The 25,837-nt window shown below is 48.8% G+C and overlaps 1 protein-coding gene across 2 annotated transcripts in view; it reads left to right on the top strand.

Annotated features, from left to right (window-relative positions):
* The window catches only part of USP9X (ubiquitin specific peptidase 9 X-linked), a 1,605,828-nt gene that overhangs the window by 1,237,301 nt on the left and 342,690 nt on the right, over positions 1-25,837 (top strand). For both annotated transcript variants that reach the window (XM_085622934.1, XM_085622935.1), the window contains exons 34-35: positions 5,381-5,522; positions 19,899-20,649. In XM_085622934.1, the coding sequence (XP_085479060.1) occupies positions 5,381-5,522; positions 19,899-20,649 (893 nt within the window). The remainder of the gene's footprint in view (positions 1-5,380; positions 5,523-19,898; positions 20,650-25,837) is intronic.

The following is a 25,837-nucleotide window of genomic DNA, read 5'->3' on the forward strand; positions in this document are numbered from 1 at the left end:
TAGGTGGGGAGCCCTTTCAATGTCCGTTGCAGGGGAGGTGGGGCGGAGGCTCGCCACCGCCTTCAGGGCTTTACGTCTTTCCTGAACTATTTGTTCCACGTCTGGGGACCCCAGAGTGCATGGGAGCGATTTGGAGGTGCCCTGTCGGTTGCGACGTCGTGAGCGCTGTCTTCTAGGGCCCGATGCTCTAGCATGTTGCTCCTGGGTGCGTTCTGCACGATGGCCTGTGGTACAGTTCTGGGCCACCCAGTCATGTGCCTCCTCCAGGGTCGTAAAGAAGTGGGTGGTGCCATCATGTATGACTTTAAGGCGGGCGGGGAATAGCAGGTAGTATTGTATCTTTTCTGCTCGTAGGCGCCGTTTTACTTCCAGGAAGGATGACCTTTGGCGTTGGACCGCTCTGGAATAGTCGGGGAAGAGCATGATGGTTTTGTTCTCTACCCGGAGCGGTCCAGTCTGACCGGCCGCCCGTAGCACCGCATCACGGTCTCAGAAGTGTAGGAATTTTGCCAGCATTGGGTACCAGCTTAGCTTTTCTGGATCCAGTCTGACGCCTGTGGAATATTCTAAGGTAATTAATCTGCAGCTAGATAGTCTCTACCAGATAAGGCATTACTGAAGGTAATTAACTTGATCATTCGTACATACAGGTCACAGTGTTGGAGTTCAGTTTAGAATTAAATATAGTGTTAGATTAGGATTACGAGAGCATTGATGAAATGAATTTCCTTGTAAAGGGCCATGCTATAGTTTCGTTTTAGCCGTACATATAATAATAATTTTTATTAAATTGTTGTTCAGGTCTCCTTTTAATCTCTTTTCTGTCGAAGTTCTTACTCCATAGGCATAGAGGGTTTTCTCTTTGATAGATACTCTGTGAAGTCATTCATCTGTGAAAGGTATTATTTGTAGTGACGCAGGTTTTGCTATGATTGCTTAGTTATTTATTTGTACTATGTGTACAAAGTTTTTTGCCAATGGAATGAATGAATGAATGAAGGGATAATATTGTGCATCCCTCGCATTACGATAGATGGAAGAGTGTCACAGGTGTTCAATGAGTGAAAGATGTTCCAGTTACTAGGACCTTGCACACATTGTGAAGTTGATATCCTGGAGTTTTGGAGGGTGTATTTTAGTGCAGGGTATGAACCTGAGGTCTTAAGCTCAGCAAAAGGTTAGGATCTGTTTTGTATGAAGCTTTGATGCCAGTGTTTATTTAATGTGGGATAAGAAGGAACGATGATTTAAAGCTAAGTCTAGCAACACCCGTGCTTTTTCACAGACCTTGCTTTATTACAGCATCAAAAATCCCCTTTTACCTGGGAGCCCGACCTGTGTTAAGGCTTTATCACATTGATAAGGTTATCTTCTGTTCTATTTGTTTTAGTACTAAAAAGTTCATCATTATGAAATTTCTTATTGTTAAGCATTTGAATCCACGGGGCGAAAAAAAGTTACCTCACGAAAACACTTTCCATACCTGCTCCGATATGTTTCAAGTCGGTGCACTGTTGAAACTGATTAAAACTCAGTGCCGCCAACAACCAGTGTTTCTGTGAGTCGTTCTGAACCATTTATTTTCCTTTCCAAGCTTTAATAGTTGCTAGGGTTTTTTTTAGTTTGGTTTAATAAGCAACTAGAACGGCTGTAGTTTTACTTTATATTGCTGCGTGCCGTATGCATTCATTATCAAACCTGAATAGTTTTCTTTTTAGCGCAGGCAGTATTCAGTTTCTGCCACCACTCGAGACCTCTGTTCGGGGCATTAACCATCATCATCAGGCATTACAAAAGATTTGAGGTAACAGTACCTGGGTGCTCGACAGAGTAATCCGAAAGCTCCTATGCAACGCATCAACTCAAGATACTCTGCCTAGATAACAACATATGCTTAGTCTAGGGCCCTACTACCCTTTAAAAAAAACTTGATGGAAAGAAGGGTTCAATTAAACTCAGCCACTGGCAAATACTTTGAAACAAATTCCAGTCCATCTTTTTGGGGCTGTGGTGGGTGGGGGGGGGGCAACCATATGCAAACGTCTTTGTCAAACTCCTGTAGAAACAGACGCCTGTGAACTGCTGTGCCACGTCCCATCTGAATGGCAACAAAAGTACCCTTTGTGTCACAACCTTCTTCCAGAACATCCAGAACAGATTGATGGTAATCTACCTGGCTAGCCAGATACCAAAGAACCGGCACCCAAGACATAGTCCATCCCCACCACATGAGATGAACTCAACTTGGGGTAGAGTGTTACATGTACAGGGCTGCATGATTTCAAACTCCCTACCATTGCTGCTCCTCTTAAAACACTTTTCAAATCAATAATGTTACATTTATAGTAACTCCCTTTCTGATATTCAGTAGGTGGTCTAACTTTATCAGTCTAAATGTACCTGTCTTTTAACGATGGGAGCTGAAATCTTATATGGCACTCATGTGGGCATCAGAAGCAGGCAGACCTATGTGCGCTCTTGACAGGCTAGTGATGTTGTCTAGGCCAGCATGTATAGAGTTTCTTTGTGTGTTTTTTTTTTTTATCCTTAAGATGTGTAGAAGTGTGCGTGAATGATTCGGCTTCTGCCAGAGGCAACTATAATGGATGGCTAGTGCTCCTGAGGCTAGAGCCGTCTCACAAGTTTTAGAGAAGAGAACTATTATAATCTGACTTAAATTTCTCTACTACATGACAGCTATGTTTATCATTAGCAACACGGAGGAGGAGGAGCTTCGACTGTAATGGCCGCTTAGAAATGCAGCTCCGTGCCGACCCCACTCACCACGGCACTGAACAGCACATTAAAATGCCCTACACCCACTCAATCGGAATATCGGCTGTAATAGCTGGGGCATAAATTGCGGTTTGAAATGGACCGTTGGGACCGAAATCGGAGACTATAAAGTCCGTGCCCCGTCTCACATGGCACCGGCGGATAAGTAAACGCACCGCGGACGGGGCCGAGGGAGGAGCAGCTTTAAAAACATGATATCTGCATCGGAGCATAAGAGCCACCAGAAGGATCGTATCTCCATGAATCCTGCTACGGCTTCGATCCCGTGAGTACTGCTGAGACCGGGGCTGCATTGATCGGCTCGGTGACGGACGGGGAAGCGCTACACTACAGTGCGCAGTGGATGCCCGAACGCGAGACTGTGGCGGCGCGACTTGGCATGTTTCCCTAGTTCAGAGTCTATGTGCGAGGAATGAACATAGCCCGCGGTGACTGCTCCTAGTACATACGGCGCACATTGGAGAGCGTGCACCCCCTTGATCTTGATTAGAGACCTGCACCTCCTACAGCAACAAGCCCAGTGCCTTGCTCTTCCGAGCGTGCAACCGCCCAGATAGGTAAATTCGAGGAAGTGGGAAGTATTTTTGAATCGCTGCCGGGGGTTTCTCTCAACACGCTATATGCAGGGGCTCGCGCTATAGAAACAAGTAAGACTCGTGAGTCGCCCCGCCTGTCCTGCAAATGGCGGCTGTTTCTCCCTCGGGCGGGGATCACTCAACATTACGCTCTCCCCCTAAAGACATGCGGACCCTGGCTCTGCTCATCATGACGATCCCCTGCCTAGTCTGCACCCCCTTATATCCGGAGTATAGAAAATTGTGGGGTTCCTCTGAATTCTTACATCAAGGACTCATCCCCCCCCCCCTGCCACCCCCCGCCACCCCCACCCACCTCACCTCAAGATGGTTGCCTCAGTCATTGACTCTGTGAACTCTCCATCGACAGCTGAGACCCAGCCGTTTTGACTGATGCCCGGTGGAGCTACCTCGCGAGCTAAAGGGGAGATGGGCTATGGATTCCCTCCTTGGCCATCACCTACCCAGCTGGTCCTTGGACAAACTCTCCTGCGTCTCTCCTTGACCTTATCTTCCTCCTCCCCCTTCACCCTACCCCCCACTGCTCTACTCTTCTCTTCTTTCCAGCTATTGACCCGTGCCCTCACCTGTCCTTGCTCACAGTTCCCACCCTGTTTATCCACTGTACTTTCTTACATGAACTCTCCATCGTCAGTTTGAGACCTAGATATTTGACTAATGCCCGATGGAGCTACCTTGCTTAGCTAAAGGGGAGACGGGCTGTGGACTCCTTCCTCGGTCGTCACCTACCCAGTCGGTCATTGGGCAGACTTCCCTTTGTCTCTCCTGCCGTCTTTTCCTTCATCTTCCCCCCTTTCAATTCCCCCTTCCCCCCCCCTCCTCCCTACTTCTCTCTCCTTTCTTCCCTCTTTCAATGTGTTGCTTATTTTTTGATGTAATGTGTAATTGTTATCATTTTCTGTAACTTTGTGTAACCGAATGTAAAGCGCTCTGATACCTACGGGTCTAGCCAGCGCTATATAAAATAAATAAACCTCCTTTCTACGTTTAGAGGTTTGGCTAAAAGATGTAGGGGGACTGGACAGAGCTCAGTGATTGATAGATATTTTCCTTCCCTTATGTCCACATATAAACTCGTCCACGGACCCCAAACGAGCTACATTCCGAAACCTTAGTTATTTATACTCTTGACTCAATAGTGACCGCATATTGTCCATCTGAGTGAGGTTTAGGAAGGAAGAGAACAAATGAATGGCAAGTCTATGGAGAAACAGGCTTGTAGATGTTCGCTAAAATACAACCTTCTATATTATGTTGGTGCAGAGTGCAAAACTGGATATTCAAGCATAAAGTGATTCTTTTTCATGCATTTGCTAATTTATTAACCATTCCTAGCGTAACTTCTTTGCCCTGTGGCTGGGCCAATCTGTGTTCGCCTTCAAACGAAAAGTTCTAGCATGTAATTTCCTTAGGTATTTTTGGGTTTGGATCCATCTTCGCCTTATTTAGTACTCCACAGTTATTTCGACTGAGTTTAAGGATTTCGAAAAGTAATGGTAACGCTCAGGTCTTTATGGCAACGAGTAGTACATTGACTATAGTAGTGCCCTGAATGAATTGAATTACCTTAAGCCCAAAAAAATGGGAAACCTTGATGATCATTTTGCCATCTAATAACTGAGTAGTTGCCAATCTGAATTAGGTTTAAACATTGTGGTCTGCTTTGTTTGACTGAAACAATGTCCATTTTCAAGAGGGAGTACGGGCGTTCTTGGAATAATAAAATGGAATTTTGCTACAATCTTTATTAGATACCTTACACCCTGTTGAGCTCTTATGACAGGGCGTGTGGGAAAAAAAATTCTCTTTACATACTGCTTGTTTTAAGCCTGGAGTTGGTTGTTCCATTTTCCACATGGCATGAGTTTTATCAAGAACAATAACATCATGATTGAGTAAAAATGTAAACTGCTGCCTAATTTTACTGTTAAACCTGATTATAATGTTTTTAGAACTGTCAGTTGATTGGATTTGTACTTTTTGTGTAGGTACGAATGTGAGGAATCATTTACAACACTGAATGTAGATATAAGGAATCACCAAAACCTCCTCGACTCCCTCGAGCAATATGTCAAAGGAGACCTTTTGGAAGGTGCTAATGCATATCATTGTGAGAAATGCAACAAAAAGGTAACATGAATTAAGCAAAATGAAAAAAGTAAACTTAAAGATTTTACTGCATTATATTCAGCTTTGGATTCAAAGACAAACTGTGTATTAGTGACCTCACAACTATATCTGCTCTAGATGACTAAGCACAGCCCCATACCTCCTGATGTTGCTGTGCTATTGTCTTTTCAGGCCAGTGCTTCAGTCTTGCCTAAATCCCTTTTTTCTCTTTGGTTTAAAGTACAGTAGGTGACCAGAATGTATCTGTAATCTCAACAGGCAATACACTAAATTCAGGTGATGAAGTCCTTAGTTGAGTCCCACTTTACCTGCCCAAATTTTAAACTGGGTTGATTCCCACCTTCCCTTCCCAAATCATATATTGTTTTTTTATATATTTTTCCCTTATGTAACATTGGAGACAGTTTTGAAGTTGACACCGTCCCTACTCATTCATCTTTCCCCTTTTGTTATCGCCACACTTTTGCCAGGGCCACAAATCAACAGGTAGTACTTTCTCTAAGCTATCCCACACTCAAATCATATCTCCCTTTTTATATCTGGTTTTTGATTCTCCTTTTTGTTTTTACTCATGTTCAGCATCTTTAGATCGACTCAGAACTTTGCTCTACAGCAGTGCTCCTCTTAAATGTCAACTGTTTTACCTTGTTTTGAGTGTGTTTGCTCATCCTGATTACATTTTCTAGTGTGTTTCTTTTGCTCCACACATTTTCACATATTGATACTCGCTAGAAACAAGTGTCGACTGCAGGTTAGCTCTCATGCTCAGTATCTAATGCTTACCTTCATCTTTATTCCATATTCTCTAAATCCATAGGACCTGCTATTCACTTGGAGATTGTCATCTTCTTGAATTAATTACCATTTGGTAGGCAGAGATGGCCATTTCAGGCCAATTATTGTGATAATGGCTGGTTATTCCATGATACTGGACACTGGAAAACTGTAATTTTATGTATGCTTATGTTTTACACATTATAGTCCTGTATGTATAACATTTCAGCATGGTTTTTCTCCACAATTGGTGTTAAACATGTGATTAAAAAGTCCCAAAGTTGTAGATGCTACATGTTCTTGATGAAATCCAGTGCAGGTGTGCTTGTTGCCTTGATATGAGAGATCTGAAAGAGACAATTAGTTACAGATACCTTACCTTTGGAATTACTTCCAGGCATCAGACTGGATCCGGAGAATTTTTTCGTCAGCAGTACCCCTCCGCGTCGAAAGGTGGCGTCGGTCAGCTCCGCGCTTGTCGTTGGTGTCGTGGTCGCCGAGATGATGTTGCGGTAGCTACTTAGATGCCGCCTTCGCGTGCTGACGTCAGTTCTTCCTTTTTCCGCGCCAGCCAGCGCAGATCCGGAGAGAGCAGTACCTCCAGTCACTTTTTGACTGATCTTTTTTCAACTTCTGTCGACACCGTTTTTGAGTCTTCGACTCCTGGTGCATGTGGGGATACCCGGGTTCAAGAGCGAATCCTGCCGAAAGCTGATGTTGGTGACGGATCCGCATCGTTTGTGCCTGTGGTTCCTGGAGCGCTACCACGACCCCAAGTAGTGCTCCAACTGCCGGACCATGAATCCGAAGTCTTTGCGTGAGTGGTCCCGAAAGCTTCTCGAGGCCTGGCAGTCCGCTCCGCGCCGTTCAAGGTCCCGGTCGCGGAGTCACCACCACTCGTCCTCGAAATCTTCACACTCAGGTAAGTCGAAGCACAATAAGAAGTCGAAGAAGCATCGCCGCTCTTCGACTTCTCCCCGTCCGTCGGCCTACGCGACGAGGGATGCGGATGGTGACCATCCCGCGGCTCCGCATGTGGAGCCCGTCCCTTCGCTGCGCGTATGGAGCCCGATGGGTCGGTTCGGAGTTTCCCTCCTTTTCCGGGACCTGGAGCGACCCCTGCCCAGCTTTGAAGCTTTTACGAAGCGATACATGCCATCTTTGGGCAGTCCGACTCCGCTGGCGCGGACTCGGTTGGGGGCCCTGGGCCTTCGGCCCCGCAGAGTCCCCTTGGATCAAGGCCTGGATCCGGATCGGTGCCGGTCGACCTGATAACACCTCCCTCGGCAACGATTCCACCGGCACCATGTCCGCAGCAGTCATCAGTTGTGTCCCCAGCCGGCGTTGACCCTGGCCTCCACCCTGAAGCCGGACCGAGATCCTGTGCCGATGGGTACATTTGTACCCCTGTTCTACCCTGGTGTTTCTCTCAGGCCAGACTGGCAACCAGAGGAGGGTTAGGAGGACTGGGAGGGGTCTGGAGACCCTTTTAACTGACCAGTTGGATGAACCGGACTGGAGAGAGGAGTTGGGGGTAGCCAGCGGTCTGAATACTCCCACAGACCTTGGCATGTTGTCTCCTCCTGTCTTGGCTACGGAGGAAGGAGCTTCTTACGCAGTGGTGTAGCATAGGGCGGACGAGGCTCTCAACCTATAGCTACCTACAGTGGCAGTTAGAACTAACCTCCTGACCGAGGTGCTTCAATCAGCAGCGAGCTCTTCAGAGCCCCTGCTGCCGTTCAATGAAGCCCTAACTGACATCCTTTTGGGCATCTGGCCAAGGCCCAACACAGAAGCTTCTGTGGATAGAATGATTGCCCGACACCACCACCCGGCTCTGGGTGACCCCACTTTCCTCTCCTAACACCTCACCCCTTAGAACTTGGTGGTCCAAGCCTCATCGTCCAAAGGAGCATTCCCTAACACTTTACCTCATAGGGAATCCGAAAAGCTGGACCATCTTGGGAAGAGGATGTTTTCTTCCTCCACCTTGGGACTACAGTCGGTAAACACTGAATGTCTGTTGGGCCGTTACACCCACTCTGTGTGGGATACGATGGCTCAGGTGCTGCCCCAGTGCCCGGAGGAGGCCCGGGCCGTACTCTCCTGTGCAGTGGCCGAGGGGAGATACACAGCCAAGTTTACCATACGATGTGGACTGGACACCGCTGATTCGCTAGGCAGGACAATTTTAACGACGGTAGCCCTTCGACACTATGCCTGGCTGAGATCGACTGGTTTTTCCGGGGATGTTCTGGCTACCCTGATGGACATGCCCTTTGATGGCCTTCGCCTGTTTGGCGACAAAGCAGAAAACACGCTAGAGCGCTTCAAGGTCTCTTTGGCTGCAGCCAAGTCCTTGGGCATCTCCACCACCTGCCCTGCGCAGTCTGCTTTTCGCCCCTTTTGTGGCTACGAAAGGGGTGCCCTGCCACGTTCCACCCAGAGCCACAAGCCGGCGCAAGCTGCTCAGCCCCTGCGCGGCCTGGGACGTGGGACCCACCGTCGTGGGTTTGGGGGCCAGCGAGTGGGCCATTCCACCAGTGTCCCCTCTGCAGCAGCCTCCAAACCCTCCAAGTCCGACCTCTCATGGCCACCGATTGCCAGTGGGCGGCAGGATTCGCCATCACTTCCCCCACCGGCGCACCACCACGTCGGACAGGTGTGTTTTGCAGATAGTCTGAAGGAGCTACACCCTTCCCTTAAAGACAACCCCCCTCCCCCCCCAGCCATGCCACCTCAGTACCATTGCATGTCGGAGGATCATCTGGCCCTTCTCATACAGGAAGTTACGGCTCTCTTGGACAAGGGAGCCATCGAGTGAGTTCCTGCCCCAGAAATAAGTTGTGATTTCTATTCCTACTACTTTCTGGTGCCCAAGAAGGACAAAGGCCTGCGTCCTTTCTTGGATCTCACGAATGTCAACCGCTTCCCCCGGAAGAAGTTCAAAATGTTGCGCTTGCTCAGGTCCTGTCTGCCCTAGAGACTGGATGGTAGCATTGGACTTGCAGGACGCTTACTTTCACATCCCCGTCCTGCCGGCCCACCTGCATTACCTATGGTTCACGGTAGGCCACAAGCTCTTTCACTTTACCGTGATCCCCTTTGGCCTTACCAGCGCTTCTCGGGTGTTCACAAAAGTGATGTCGGTGGTCCCAGCTAATCTGCGCAGATCAGGGGTTCCAGTCTTCCCCTATCTCGACGATTTGCCTTTGAAGGCGGGCTCGCCCCAGACAGTCGTCTCCCACCTCCAGACTATGGCAAACCTCTTGCACTCGCTGGGGTTCACTATAAACATGCCAAAGTCACACCTGATTCCCTCTCAGAAGCTCCTTTTCATCAGAGTGGTTCTGGACACGACGCAGTTACGGGCTTATCCTCCAGAGCAGCGAGTCCGGGATATTCGGGCTATGATTCCGATCTTTCAGCCCCTGTCCCGGGTTTCGGTCAGGATGACCCTGGGGCTACTGGGCCTCATGGCCTCCTGCATCCTGCTGGTGGATCTTCCCAGGTGGCATATTCGGGCTCTGCAGTGGGACCTGAAGTTCCAGTGGCCACAGCATCAGGGGAATCTGTCCGATTGCATTCAGATCTCGGAGGGCACTGCACGACAATTACAATGGTGGCTAACAAACCAGGATTGTGTCAACGACAGATCCCTCTCCCTTCCCCAACCGGAGTTCACAGTTGTGACGGATGCATCACTTCTGGGGTGGGGCGGCCACATGGGAGAGGCGGAGATCAGAGACCTCTGGTCTCCAGCGGAGTCTAGGCTCCACATCGACCTTCTGGCGCTCCGGACGATCCGTCTTGCACTAAAAGCATTCCTTCCTCTGTCCGGGGAAGAGTGGTGCAGGTGTTCACGGACAACACCACCGTATGTGGTACTGCAACAAACAGGGCGGGGTGGGGTCGTGGACCCTATGTCAAGATGCCCTCTGTCTCTGGACATGGCTGGAACATCAGGGCATATTTCTGGTGGTTCAACACCTGGGAGGTTCGCTGAACGCCAGGATCCGACGAACTCAGCCGCAGGTGCATGATGGATCATGAATGGCGTCTTCACTCAGAGGTGGCGCAAGGTCTCTTTCAGCAGTGGGGAGAGCCTTGGTTAGATCTATTCGCCACCGAAGAGAACGCGCAGTGCCATTAATTCTGCGTGTTGTTATTTCCAAGGCGACGCTTTTCTTGTGTGTGGAGCTGCAGTCTTCTATAAGCTTTTCCGCCTATACCACTTCTACCCAGAGTGCTGAAGATCAAGTGTGACCGGGCCCAAGTCATTCTTGTGGCTCCGGATTGGGCACGAGGAGTCTGGTATCCTGAGCTGGTACACATGGCCATCGAACCTCTTATCAGACTGCCTCTTTCGCAGCAGCAGGGGACGGTCCTCCACCCGACCCTGTCCAGCCTCCACCTTTCATGGAGATTGAGCGGCGGCAGTTGACAGCCTTCAAACTTCCTCCCAAAGTCTGTGATGTTATCTTGGCAGCTAGGTCTCCCTCCACTAAGACGGTATGTGCCTGCAGATAGAACAAATTTGTGGCATGGTGCGCAGCAAAGTCTGTGGATCCCCTTTCTGTGCACTCTTAAGGAATATCTCTCAGCCATTTCAGCCTTTTTAAGGCTTCCTGATCAGCCTTCTCTTTTCAAGTCCCCTGTTGTTAATCGCTTTCTTAAGGGCGTTGCTCATCTTTATCCTCCTGTTCCCTTCGTAATGCCTCAGTGGGACTTGAACTTGGTTCTTACTTATCTCATGTGCACTCTCTTTGACCCGCTACATAACTGTCCTCTCAGACTTTTCACTTTAAAGACTGCCTTTCTGGTTGCCATCACCTCTGCTCGCAGGGGGAGTGAGCTCCAAGCTGTTTCTTCAAAACCTCCTTTTCTGGCGGGTCATCCGGACAAGGTTGTCCTTCGCACTCGACCTGTTTTTTCTTCCCAAAGTGGTTACTTCTTTCCACATTGGTCAAACCATCACTTTGCCCACCTTCTTTCTGCCTCTGTATCCTTCTAAGGACGAAGAGAGGCTCCACCGTCTGGATCCAAAACGTGCGCTTTCTATTTATTTGGATCGCACCAAGGACTTCCGGGTGGATTACCAGCTCTTTGTTGGCTACGTCGGAACCTAAAAAGGTCGAGCTGTGTGCAAACGGACCATTTCTAGGTGGGTCATTTTGTGCTTTAAAGCTTGCCACTCTTTGGCAAAGAAGGAGCCTCCAGTGGGACTGCGCGCACATTCCACCAGGGTGACTGCAGCTACCACTGCTTTGGGACGGGGAGTCCCTCTCAATGACATCTGTCAGGCAGCTACGTGGACATCTCTGTACACGTTCACAAAATACTACTGCCTAGACAGCCAAGTCCGGAGAGGCGACTTCTTTGCCCTTTCTGTTCTCCAGGACCTTCTGGTGTGAACTTGGTTCGCAGACCCACCTCTGGGGTTGGTATTGCTGGGGTATCTATTCTAAAGGTAAGAAATCTATAACTAATTGTCTCTTTCAGATGAACAAGTTACTAACCTTCGGTAACGATATTTCAGTAAGAGACAAAGATTAGTTATAGATTCCTTACAGCCCCACCCATCCTCACCCATCTTCCCTGTTCTGCCAACTGACTTCTAGGGTCAGTGAATCCCTTTTAGGGCCGTAGTTTTGTGCACCAGTGGTCAGTGTCTTGCATGGATCTGCACTTCTTACGTGGAATGTCGTGTAAAAGAACTGAGGGCCATGACGTCATCCCGGCGACCAGAACGCCAACGAAGAACGCAGATCCGACCGACGCCACCTTTCCACACGCAGGGTTACTGCTAATGATAAAGTTCTCCGGATCAAGTCTGACACCTGGGGGTAATTCTAAAGGTAAGGAATCTATAACTAATCTATGTCTCTTGCAGATATATCGCTACCGAAGGTAAGTAACTTGTTCTACTGCACATAAGCCGCATGACACAATTTCCTCATAGTTCTTAAAGTCGCAACAGAATTAAAATTTGTTTGTCTCTGAAACGCTACGAGAGGTGTTTCTAAGAGTTTGAGGTTGGAGATCTCGCCTCGATCTGGCAGTCAGTCTATTTACAGGAGTACTCACCACTTCTCCATTTTCCTTAAACTTATCTCCTGTTGGTGGATATGGATATTCCTATTTAAAAAATGAATAATGCCAATTAGCAAAGCAGAAACTAATTGAGGATAAACGCCAGTGCGCACTGTATGAAAAGTGATGTAAATGTAAGTCTTAGACCTAACCAAAAATATCTGGCTTATTTAATACATTCCATGCAATGACTTGGCCACCAAAACGTTAACGAAACTTATATGAAGCAGTCAAATAAGTTAGACTGGTGCTGGATATGTCATTGCATATATGCATGCTGTTTCTGATAGATACATATAATGGGACCCATTCCTTCTGCAGATTGATAATCTTTGAAATATTACATTCGCACACTGAGGTGTTAGAAGATTTGTAATATGTTTTTGCAGATTCATAGGTTCCACTAAGTACCCCAGTGTGTCGCAAAACACCTATCAAATAGGATGCTTCTGATGTAAACGCAGCGCTGCTTGGTCTTGACAATTCTATTCTTTTTTCATGCTCAGATGCCTTGACTTGGGATCACACTAGGAGCCAGGTCAATCCGTTAAAAAAAAATCTCACAATTTTTCCAATCTGAAAGAGACACGTTAGTGATAGATTCCTTACCTTAGAATATCCCCAGGCGTCAGACTGGATCCGGAAACATTTTCGTCAGCAGTACCCCTGTGCTTCGGTAGGCGGCGTTGTGCGGCTCCGCGTACGTCGCTGGCATCGTAGCCGCCAAGATGACGTCGTTGGAGCTGCTTAGACGCGCCCACGCGCACTGACGTCAGTTCTTTCTTTTTCCGCGCCAGCAGAGTAGATCCGAGAGAGAGCGGTACCCCTAGTTAAAAGTTTTAACTTGGTTTCTGAGAACTTTTCTCTTGTTTTGTCGAGTACTGGACTCCTGGTGCAGTAGGGATGCTCGAGTTTAAGTCCTATAGGGCCTGCCGTCGGAACATGTCGGTAGCGGACCCGCACAACGCGTCTCTCTTCTGACCCCAAGGCGTGACCCGATTATCGGACCATGGCGCCGAAAGCTTTGCGGGAGCGTTCCTGAAAGTTGTTGGAGGTCCGGCAATCAGTTCCGCGCTGAAGGAGGTCCCTCTCCCGTGGGAGGTCGAAGGACCGGTCGCGGAGCCATCACCATCGCTTGTCGGAATCAGGGACAGGTAAGTCACAGCGCCATAAAAAGTCGAGGAAGCGACGTCGCTCTTCCTCAACCCCTCACCGGTCGCGGGATGCGGTGGAGGGGGCATGTGGCGACTCCCCCGTGGCTCCGATGGAGCCTCTGTTGTTGCCTGCGGCCTACCCGCCCGTTCCAGGCCTGCACGCGACCCCAGACGAGGTACAGGCCTTCGTGTCGGCCTTGGGCCGTTTGTTTGCCTCATCGGGTCCCTCTGGAGCATCTTTGGGCCCCGTGGACCTGTTGGTTGGGTCTGCCCCTGTACCGCAGCCTTTGGCCTCGGCTACGCCGGCACCATAACCTGAACCGCGCCGAACCAGGATTGGTCTCTTACCCCCGATCCCATTTCTTGGTGGGGAGTTTTTCCCGTTTTCCTGGGCACCTCGTCCTTACCGGCCTCTTCAACAACCGGTGGATGAAGGAGAGTATTGGGAGAGATCTGAAGACCCTCTTGCGGCTCAATGCGAGGATGAGCCTGAATGGGAAGGCGACATGGAGGGTCCAGTGGATCTGGCTTTCTCTCCACACCCTGGTACGCTGTCCCCTTCTTCCGTGGGTACGGAGGGGGTTGGGACTTTTTCAGTGGTGGTGTGTAGGGCGGCTGAGGCCCTTAACCCCGAACTCCCTACTGTGCCTATCGGGGGCCAATCTCCCGACCGAGGTGCTGCAGCCAGCGCCGTCCTCCGCGGAGATGCCCTTCAAGGATGCACTTACTGACATCCTGTTGCGCACTTTGAACAAACCTAACACAGGGGGTTCCTGTAGATGTGGCACGCCGCCATCGCCCAGCCCTGGGCGACCCCAGCTTTCTCACACGCCTCAGTCTGGTTGTCCAGGCTTCTGCCTCGCCAAGCGCATTCCCTTCTGCTCCTCCAGACAAGGAATCTAAGAAACTGGAGCAGTTTGGGAAAAAGATTTTCACTTCTGCCAGTTCAAGGTTGCGAGCGGTGAATACTACATGCCTGTTGGGCCGCTATTCACATTCTGTGTGGGACACCGTGGCACAGGTGCTGCCTCAGTGCCCTGTGGAATCTTAGGCGGTGCTCTCCCAAGCCATTACCGAAGGAAGAAATGCTGCTAAATTTACTATCCGTTGTGGGCTTGACATGGCCGATTACCTCAGCCAGGGCACTTTCCACAACGGTGGCGCTCCGCTGTTACGCTTGGCTCAGAACTACTTGCTTCTCCGGGGATGTCCAGTGCACTTTGTTGGACATGCCCTTTGATGGCACAAGCCTCTTTGGTGACCAGGCGGATAGCACCCTGGAACGCTTTATGGTCTCTTGGGCTACGCCCTGTCCGCGTTCTTCCTCGGGGTCCGTTTTTCGCTCCTTCTGAGGTCAGGGTCGAGGCGCCCAAGTGCGTTCCATTCAGACCCGCAGGCCTGCGTAGCCGCAGTCTCAGCGCAGCCGTGGACGTGGGCCCTGCCGCGGTGGTTCCCGAGCACAGCGGGCGTGTCAATCTACCCCTGCCGCGGCCTCAAAACCTTCCTAGTCCGGTGTTTCAGGCCCACCAGAAGCCAGTTTGTGGCAGGATTCGACATCACCTTCCCCACTGGCGCACCATCACCTCGAACAGGTGGGTTCTACAACTAGTCCGAAGGGGCTACTCCCTCCCCTTCGAGTCTACCCCTCCAGCCATGCCACCTCAGTACCACCGCATGTCAGGGGATCACTTGTCACTTCTCCAGCTGGAGGTTACGGCCCTCTTGGCCAAGGGGGCCATCGAGCGCGTTTCGACGCCAGAAGTAGGTCGTGGTTATTCCCACTACTTCTTGGTTCCAAAGAAGGACAAGGGCCTGCGTCCTTTCTTAGACCTCCGGAACGGAAGTTCAAGATAAGTTCAAGATGCTCACGCTTGCTCAGGTCTTGTCTGCCCTAGACCCGCAAGACTGGCTGGTAGTGTTGGACTTGCAGGATGCTTATTTTCATATCCTCATCCTGCCGGCCCACCGGCGTTACCTGCGGTTCACGGTAAGCCACGAGCACTTTCAGTTCACCGTGCTCCATTTCGGCCTTACCAGCGCCCCTCGGGTATTAACGAAAGTGATGGCGGTGGTCGCCTCTTGCTGCCCCTCTTTCTGAGGTCCTATTGTTCCTTCTCTCTTTGGCCCAGCAGGGCTCTGCTCTGGACACTATCAAGGGCTACCTTTCTGCTCTTTCAGTCTTTCTTAGGCTGCCTGATCACCCCTCTCTTTTCAAGTCTTCAGTTGTCAATAGATTTCTCAAAGGCGTTACTCACCTTTTCCCTCCTATTCCTTTTGTGATCCTTCAATGGGACTTGAACCTGGTTCTCGCATACTTGATGTGCGCTTCCTTTGAGCCTCTTCATAACTGTCCTTTGCGGTTATTAACTTTGAAAACTGTCTTCCTGATGGCCATCACCTCCGCTCGGCGGGTGAGTGAGCTCCAGGCTCTTTCCTGCAAACCTCCTTTCCTGGCGATTCATCCGGACAAGGTTGTGCTTCCACCGCGTCCCTCCTCTCTACAAAAAGTAGTCTCTGGCTTTCATCTTGGGCAAACTGTCACTCTGCCCACTTTCTTTCCGCCTCCGCACCCTTCAAGTGAAGAGGAGAGGCTCCTCCGTCTGGACCCAAAACTTACGCTTTCATTATATCTCAACCGCACACAACAGTTCCGGTTGGATGACCAGCTCTTTGTTGGCTACGTGGGCGCCAAGAAAGGCCGGGCTGTGCACAAGCGAACGATCTCCCGATGGGTTGTCTTGTGCATTAAAGCCTATTACTCTCTGGCTAAAAAGGAATCTCTGGTTGGGCTGCGCGCCCATTCTACCAGGGAGACAGCAGTTACTACAGCATTGGGACGCGGCGTCCCCCTGCAAGACATCTGTCAGGCGGCCACTTGGTCCTCGTTGCATGCTTTCACTAAGCACTATTGCCTTGACAGTCCGTTCCAGAGAGACGGCTTCTTTGGCCGTTCGGTTCTTCGTGACTTTCTGTTGTAATCTCACTTCGCAGACCCACCACCGAGGTTGGTATTGCTTGGGTATGTATTCTAAGGTAAGGAATCTATCACTAACGTGTCTCTTTCAGTTGCACAAGTTATTTACTTGTGTAACAATATATCTGTAAGAGACATTAGTTTGTGATGGATTCCTTACTGCCCACCCATCCTCCCCGTTCTGCGAACTGTTCTCTAGGGTTCATGTCATCCCTTTTAGGGCCCTAGTTCTATTGCACCAGTAGTCAGTCTCTGGCATGGCTCTGCACTCCTGGCGCAGAAAAGTTGTGTACAGAACTGACGTCTGCGCGTGTGGGCGCGTCTAAGTAGCTCCAACAACGTCATCTCGGCGGCTACGATGCCAGCACATGCGCGTAGCTGCACGACGAAGCCTACCCACGTGCTGGGGTAGTGCTGACGAAAACCTTTCCGGATCCAGTCTGACGCCTGGGGATATTCTAAGGTAAGGAATCTATCACTAACTAATGTCTCTTACAGATATATCGTTACACAAGTAAGTAACTTGTGCTTCTGCTCAAATATTTTGGGTTTTGTTTTACTTTTGCTTCCTATCCTAAGCAAAAAACCTTAATGTGCAAATTCAAACAAACTGACAGTGTGATGTCAATGGCTGATGCACTTGACCTCACCGTCAGTTTTCATTGTATTCTTTTGTATTTATTTATGCTTGATGTTCAAACTATTATGCAAAGTTTGCTTGGCATGAGCTGGAAAATCTGGGATTGTAGCAAATAGAAAGTAATGGCTTGCTACCTTGGTCCCCTGAGAGCGAAGGCAAAGCATGGGGAATGGGCTTTTCCCCTACACTAGAAGGGCCAGGACTCCATTTGAAGGGCCAGGACTCCATTTGAGAACTTGAGCTCAGCTGTTAATGAAGAAGCTTAGGAATAACGTCTTTAGAGCATCAATATTTAGTAATATGGATTTTCTAGAAAAAAGCGATCTGGAAGAACATTACTAGAAATGAAGAGCAGTCAGATCTAGTTATTCTATGCTTCATAAATTTCCCTTGAGGGCTCGATATTTCCATTATAATAAACTGGAAAAGGTGTATTGCCTTTTTCAGCCTCTACCAGGCTTATTTTACAGTACTTTCGGGGGGGTGGTAACACTGAGGAATTTGAGTTTTTGTTCACCATTATATTAACTCACTTATAGGTGAACTCATGCATGATATATCGGAGTGTGTGTGGATGCTGGTGTGATGCTTGAAGTGGAAGTTGTGAGGTGCAAGGTAGTGACAAAGTTATGGATAATATAAATATATTTGTGTACTCTCACATGCAAAGGTGTGAAGGGCAAGGAAGGGTTTGTGGAGATGTAGTTGAGAGCAAAAGGCTACATTGGGTACTCTTAACCTGGGTGGTTGGGGGATGTTAAAATCAGTGCACCACAAGCAGTGAGACATAAAAAGTACTAGACAAAAGAACACCTTGGGAGAAATAGGATGCACCAGCCATTAAAATGCCTGAATGTTTATTGGACGGAGGGGCAATCTTCCCTCAATTTAGAAGGCACAGGGAAACTGGTGTCTGATATACCAGACTGAATAAGTCCGAGTGATAACAGCGATGGAACAGAGAAGGGAGAAAGTATGTGGAGAAGAAAAAGTTCATTCTAGTTATCCTGAAAATAAAATTTTTATTTTACCTCTAAAAGAAGGTGTATTTTTCCCTACAGAAATGTATATTAAAAAGGGTGTTAAAACTTATAAATGAGTTGGACCATATAACTTTTTATCATAAGTAATTTCCTCCTTGTTAGGTTGAAGTTTCTTTATACTCGCACTATTGTTTTGGCAGATGTGTATTCCTTAAAACAGAGAGCACAGATAGTCTACTTATTGTAGATCAGAAAGAATGGATAGTGAGGAAAACAAGTGATAGAGAAAAGTTAAAGAAGATGAGAGCTGAGCTCTGACACCTATAGATAGATTCAGAGATTGATTCAAAATAAAGATCTGGTTGTGAGGATGAAAGCAAATTAGTTTTGTTGATTAGAACAGGCCACTTCTAACCTCTCCATACTCCTTAGAACCATTTTGTTTAACTATCATGTAATGTAGCTGGATGGGTAAGGAATAAGGTTAGCTACAACTTTACGTTTATCCCCAAAATTATATATACTCTGTGATCATGAATTATTGTGCTTGTCCGGTATTTATTAGTAGGTTCATATCTCACTGCAGGAGTCCAGCGAAATATAACATTCTAATGGTTATGAAATCTTTGCTAAAGTGACAAATTATTGCTCTCAGCCAGTATTTCTCTTATGTGCTCTTGGGAATCTAATTTGAGTTCCTTGTACACATAATCTTCTCTATGCCTTTCCACCTGTTCAAATCATACAATTTACCTTGAAAATGTGTAGATGGTTTCATGTGAGAAAGTTGAAAGGTGGTGTTACAAAAAATAATATGATTCCAGTGATCTTGGAAAGGATTTGGTACACACCAACTTCTCAGCAAAGGACATTCAGTTAGGTTGTCAGTGTTTCCTGTACTAATCTTTGCGATGGTGTTCTTGTGCACCTGGATCTTGCAGATGCAAAGAGGAAGAAGTGCTTGCAAGTCACCCAGTGTTTTGTTAAATTGTGGCACTTGTCATTATTGTGAGGAAGTCTGATGAGCCTGCCTTGTATGTGATTCTGGTGGCATCTCACTTTTTTTTACGTGATTACTGACTAGCTTTCTGCCTAAAGCATTTATTGCAACTTGGTGGATGTCAGTTTGACTTTAGCTCAGTTTAACGACGTCACCTTTTGAATCATGTAACTGTTGTAAGATGAAGACTCTTGCCCTCAAGATTGCATTTCTATGGAGTTTAAAACTATATTGTTCTCCCTTCCTTAAACATGTTCATGTTATATGGTTGCTATGTCTAAAAATCTCAACACTCGCATAAGTGTTTACTAATTATTATACTTGATAGATGCTTTAGTTTTTGCATTATCTTACCTAGAAAAATAATTGAAATAACTGCCCACGTGTCACAAATCATGATCTCCAACAAAAAATATTCAGATTTGTAGTTTCTCTTTTTTCTACAGGTGTTAAATATGGTTCAGTTTGCAAATAAAAAAACACTGTCGGCTGCCCATGGAAAGAAAATTTGTGAAGATGATTGCTACTGAAACTACACCATATTTTAAGATACACTGCTGCAGAATTATGTTAATATAATGAATGTTGACTTAAATTCTGCTTGGTACTACTTTTGAATCCTACAAATTACTAGGACACGAACACAGCAGTTCTTTAAATTTTTGTAAGCAAAATTTAATTCAGAGTAGGACGACAAATATCTAGCAAAATAATAAAAATGGTTTTAACTACTTGTGCTATTTTTGTTTTTATTTTAGGTTGATACAGTGAAGCGCTTGCTGATTAAAAAGCTGCCACCCGTTCTTGCTATTCAGTTAAAAAGGTTTGACTATGACTGGGAAAGGGAATGTGCAATTAAGTTCAATGACTACTTTGAATTTCCACGGGAATTGGATATGGAGCCTTATACTGTTGCAGGTGTTGCCAAGTTGGAGGGAGATGAGGTAAACCCCGAACCTCAGGTGATCCCCAATGAACAAACTGATAAAGACCAGTCGGGAAGCACTAAGTACAGACTTGTTGGTGTTTTAGTGCATAGTGGTCAGGCAAGTGGTGGACATTATTATTCTTACATTATTCAGAGGAATGGTGGTGACGGTGAGAAAAATCGATGGTACAAATTTGATGATGGAGATGTAACGGAGTGTAAAATGGATGATGACGAAGAAATGAAAAATCAGTGCTTTGGTGGAGAGTACATGGGGGAAGTGTTCGATCATATGATGAAGCGCATGTCATACAGACGCCAAAAAAGATGGTGGAATGCATACATTCTTTTTTATGAACGAATGGACACAGTAGAGAAAGACATTGAAATAATAAAATATATTTCAGAACTTGCTCTCGCCACAAAACCCCATCAGATCAAGATGCCAACTGCCATTGAGCGAAGTGTCCGAAAGCAAAACGTGCAATTCATGCACAATCGTATGCAGTACAGCTTAGAATATTTCCAATTTGTAAAGAAACTGTTAACCTGCAACAGTGTTTACCTGACTCCCCCTCCAGGTAAGTATCTTAAAAAACAGAAATATATTTAAATATCTAAATGTATAGAAGTCAAACCATTGTGCGCTTGTCAAGCTGAATGCTGCTTTGTAAAAGTGTTCTTTCTGTAAGACCTTCGCTTGAATTGTTCCCGCTGCTAGAAGTGGAAAGCATAGTATGTTGTCTTTTCTTCTACATTGTCAGCTCAATAAGTAATTTTTTGTCTTCTGACATCCATTAGGAAGAAAGTGTTGTCTAACTCTTTCAGAATAACTGTTTGTGCTTGAATAGGAATAAGCACTTTAGATATCTAAAAATAGTGGGCTTGTGCTGCTTAATTGAACATTATAATCATTCAGGATTGCAAGACGTGTCTTTTTTGTTTAAACTGGTCATTTTTTTAATGTCATGTGCTTCCTGTTTTACGGTTTATAGTTTGAGTGTGGTCAATGAATGGTTTATTGTCTCTGATTATTATGGCATCAGACTGATCGGGCCTACAACATTCAGCATATGTATAATATTATAAACCTGAACCAGAGTTCGCATGCATGTATCGTAGTAAGGCATCATGATTGTGATGATCTTTATAAATTAGAAGTCTAATTTAGTGTGCTAATGTATGTTTAATATCTCACAAATCTTCATAATCTGAAAGAAACAGTTATAGATTTCTTACCTTAGAATTACCCCCAAGCGTCAGACTGGACCCAGAAAGTTTTTTTTTCCGTCAGCAGTACCCCTGCGCATCGGAGGGTGGCTTCAGTCGACTTCGCGTCGGCGTCGTGGTCGCCGGGATGATGTCGCGGTACCTACATAGACCGCGCCCTAGCGCACGGGCGTCAGTTCTTTCTTTTTCCGCGCCAGCAAGTGCAGATCCGGAGAGAGCAGTACCCCCAGTCACTTTTTGACTGAGTTTTTGCGACTTATGTCGTCTTCGTTTTTGAATCTCAACCGACCCCTAGTGCATAAGGGATGCCCTGTTTCAAGGCATGTGGTTCATGTACCCGACTGATGTCAGTGCTGGACCCGCACCGCGTGTGCCTCTACTACCTGGAGCGCAACCATGACCCCAAGTTGTGCTCCGACTGTCGAACCATGGCCCCAAAGTCTTTGCAGGAGTGGTCCCGAAAGCTCCTCGAGGCCCGGCAGTCGGCTCAGCGATGCTCAATGTCCCGGTCGCGTGGGAGGTCGAGGGACCGATCGCGGAGTCATCATCACTCTTCTAAGTCTTCGCACTCGGGGTCAGGTAAGTCGAAGTACAAGGGTCGACTCTGGCCTGACCAGGAGCGACCCCTGCCCAGCTTCGTCAGGTTTACGAAGCGATTCATGCCATCTTTGGGCAGCTCGACTCCGCCAGCACGCCTTCGGGCCCCGCGGACTAGGCTGGGGGCCCTAGGCCTTTGACTCCGGTGGCTTCGGCCCGCAGGCCCCCCTTGGATCCAGGCCTGGATCCGGATCTGCGCCGGTCGACCTCGATACACCTCCACCGGCGCCGATTCCACTGGCACCACGTTCGCTTGGTCCCGCCGGCGCCGACCCTGGTACTTATGTTCCTGTGTTCCACCCTGGCCATTTTCAACCAGATTGGCAGCCCGAGGAGGGTGAGGAAGACTGGAATGGGTCTGGTGACCCTTTAACAGATCAGTTGGAGTACGATCTGGACTGGAGAGAGGAACTGGGGGATGCCATTGGTTTGGATACCTCCCCAGACCTAGGCATGTTGTCACCTCCTACTGTGGCTTCGGAGGAAGGAGCGTCATACACAGTGGTGTTGCTTAGGGCGGCTGAGGCTCTCCACCTCGAGCTACCTACGGTGGCAGTTAGGACTAACCTCCTGACAGAGGTCCTTCAACTGGCAGCAAGCTCGTCGGAGCCCCTGCTGCCGTTTAATGAAGCCCTCATGGACATCCTTTTGGGCACGGGCTCCAGGCTCAACACAGGGGCTCCTGTGGACAGGATGATTGCCTGACGCCACCGCCCGCCCCCGGGCAACCCCTCTTTCCTCTCCCAACACCTCACCCCTGATTGGTGGTTCAAGCCTCCACTTCTAAAGGCTCCTTCCCTACTGCACCACCGGAAAGGGATTCCAAAAAGCTAGACCACCTCGGGAAGAAAATGTTTTATTCTGCCGGCTTTGGACTGGGGTCGGTAAACACTGCATGTCTCTTGGGCCATTACACCCACTCTGTGTGGGATACGGTGGCGCAGGTGCTGCCTCAGTGCCCGGAGGAGGCCCGGCCATACTCTCCCTTTCAGTTGCTGAGAGAGACACGCAGCAAAGTTTACCATCTGCTGTGGGCTGGATACCGCCGACGCACTTGGCAGGACGATTTCAACGTCAGTAGCCCTTCGACGCTACGCCTGGTTGCGTTCGACTGGTTTTCCCGGGGATGTACAATCCATCCTTTTGGACATGCCCTTTGATGGCCGTTGCCTTTTCGGTGACAAGGCATACAATGCGCTAGAGCGCTTTAAGGACTCTCGGGCTACGGCCAGGTCCTTGGGCCTCTCCACCACCCGCCCTGCAAAGTCTGCCTTTCGCCCCTTTTGTGGCTATGGAAGGGGTGCCCCGCTACGTGTAGCCCAGAGCCACAGTCTGGCGCAAGCTGTTCAGCCCCAGCGCGTCCGGGGACGTGGCAACCACTGGCGTGGTTCTGGGGGCCAGCGGGCGGGCCAGTCCCCCACAGCCCCCTCTGCAGCAGCCTCCAAACCTTCCTAGTCCGATCTTTCAGGGCCACCAAACGCCAGTGGGTGGCAGTATCCTCCATCACCTCCCCCACTGGTGCACCATCACGTCGGACAGGTGGGTTTTGCAAATAGTCTGAAGGGGCTACTCCCTCCCCTTCGAGGCTACTCCTCCCTCCATGCCACCTCAGTGCCATCGCATGTCGGAAGATCACCTGGCCCTGCTCCTACAATAAGTTTCGCCGCTCTTGGCCAAGGGTGCCATCGAGCGCGTTCCTGCCCCACAAGTAGGTCGCGGTTGCTATTCCCACTACTTTGTGGTACCCAAGAAGGACAAAGGCCTGCGTTCTATCTTGGATCTCAAGAACGTCAACCGCTTCCTCCGGAAGGAGAAGTTCAATATGTTAACGCTCACTCAGGTCTTGTCTACCCTCGATCCTGGAGACTGGATGTGCAGCGTTGGACTTGCAGGACGCTTACTTTCACATCACCGTCCTGCCAGCCCACGGGAGTTACCTACGGTTCATGGTAAGCCACAAGCACTTTCAGTTTACTGTGCTCCCCTTCGGCCTTCCCAGCGCCCCTCGGGTGTTGACGAAAGTGATGGCGGTGGTTGCAGCTCATTTGCGCAGATCAGGGGTTCTACCTCCAGACTACGGCCGACCTCCTGCATTCGCTGGGGCTCTACATCAACGTGCCAAAGTCACATCTGACCCCCTCTCAGAAGCTCTTCTTCATCGGAGCGGTTCTGGACACGACGCAGTTTCGGGTTTATCCTCCCGAACAGCGAGTCCAGGATATTCGGGCTATGATTCTGATCTTTCAGCCCCTATCCTGGGTTTCGGTCAGGATAACCCTGAGGTTGCTGGGCCTCATGGCCTCCTGCATCCTGCTGGTCGATCATGCCAGGTGGCATATGCAGGCTCTGCAGTGGGACCTGAAGTTCTAGTGGGTGCAGCATCAGGGGAATCTGTCGCGACAATTGTAGTGGCGGCTCCCGAACCAGGATTGGGTCAACTGCAGATCCCTCTTCCTTCCCCAACCAGAACACACAGTGGTGACAGACGCATCCCTTCAGGGATGGGGCGTCCACATGGGAGAGGCCTCTAGTCTCCGGCTGAGTCCGGGTTCCACAACAAACTTCTGGAGCTTCAGGCGATCTGTTTTGCACTCAAAGCCTTCCTTCCCTCTGTCTGGGGAAGAGTAGTGCAGGTGTTTGCGAACAACACCACCGCCATGTGGTACTACAACAAACAAACAAGGTGGGGTGGGGTCGTGGACCCTATGTCAAGAGACCCTCCGCCTCTGGACATGGCTGGAACATCAAGGCATATCTCTGGTGGTTCAACACCTGGCAGGTTCACTAAATGCCAGGGCGGACGAGCTCAGCCGCAGGTGCATGATGGATCACGAATGGCGCCTTAACTCTGAGGTGGTGCAAGGTCTCTCTCAGCAGTAGGGAAAGAGCCTTGGTTAGATCTGTTCGCCACCAAAGAGAACGCGCAATGTCAGCAATTCTGCGTGTTGGAATTTCCAAGGCGGCACTTGCTAGGCAACGCTTTTCGTCGCAAGTGGAGTTGCAGTCTTCTGTACGCCAATCCGCCTATACCACATCTGCCCAGAGTGCAGAAGATCAAGCGCGACAGGGCCCAAATCATTCTTGTGGCCCCGGATTGGGCACGAAGAGTCTGGTATCCCGAGCTGCTCAACATGGCCATCGATCCTCCGATCAGACTGCCTCTTCTGGAGGATCTTCTTTCGCAGCAGCAGGGGACGGTCCTCCACCCAAACCTGTCCAGCATCCACCTCCTTGCGTGGAGATTGAGCGGCGGCAGTTGACGTCGTTTGACCTGCCTCCCGAAGTCTATGATATAATCTTGGCAGCCAGGCGTCCCTCCACTAAGACAGTATACGCCTGCAGATGGAATACATTTGTGGCATGATGCACAGCAAAGGCTGTGGATCCTCTTTCTGCCCCTCTTTCTGAGGTTCTCTTGTTCCTCTTATCTTTGGCCCAGCAGGGCTACACTCTGGGCACTCTTAAGGGCTACTTCTCGGCCGTTTCAGCCTTCGTCAGGCTCCCAGATCAGCCTTCTCTTTTCAAGTCCCCTGTTGTAAATAGATTTCATAAGGGCATTACTCATCTTTTTCCTTCTGTTCCCTTCGTAATGCCCCAGTGGGACTTGAACTTGGTTCTGACATATCTTATGTGCGCTCCTTTGAGCCACTACATAACTGTCCTCCAAGACTTCTCACTTTGAAAACTGCTTTTCTGGTGGCCATCACCTCTGCGCGCAGGGTCAGTGAGCAACAAGCTCTGTCTTCCAAGCCTCGCTTTCTGGATGTCCATCCGGACAAGGTTGTCTTTAGAACTAGACCTTCCTTACCTCCCAAGGTGATTACTTCTTTCCACATTGGCCAAACCATCACTTTGCCCACCTTCTTTCCGCCTCCTTCAAAAGAGGCTCCGCCGTCTAGATCCAAAACGTGCGCTTTCTTTCTACTTGGATCTCACAAAACA

Source organism: Triturus cristatus, chromosome 8, assembly GCF_964204655.1.
Source record: "Triturus cristatus chromosome 8, aTriCri1.1, whole genome shotgun sequence".
NCBI lineage: Eukaryota > Metazoa > Chordata > Amphibia > Caudata > Salamandridae > Triturus > Triturus cristatus.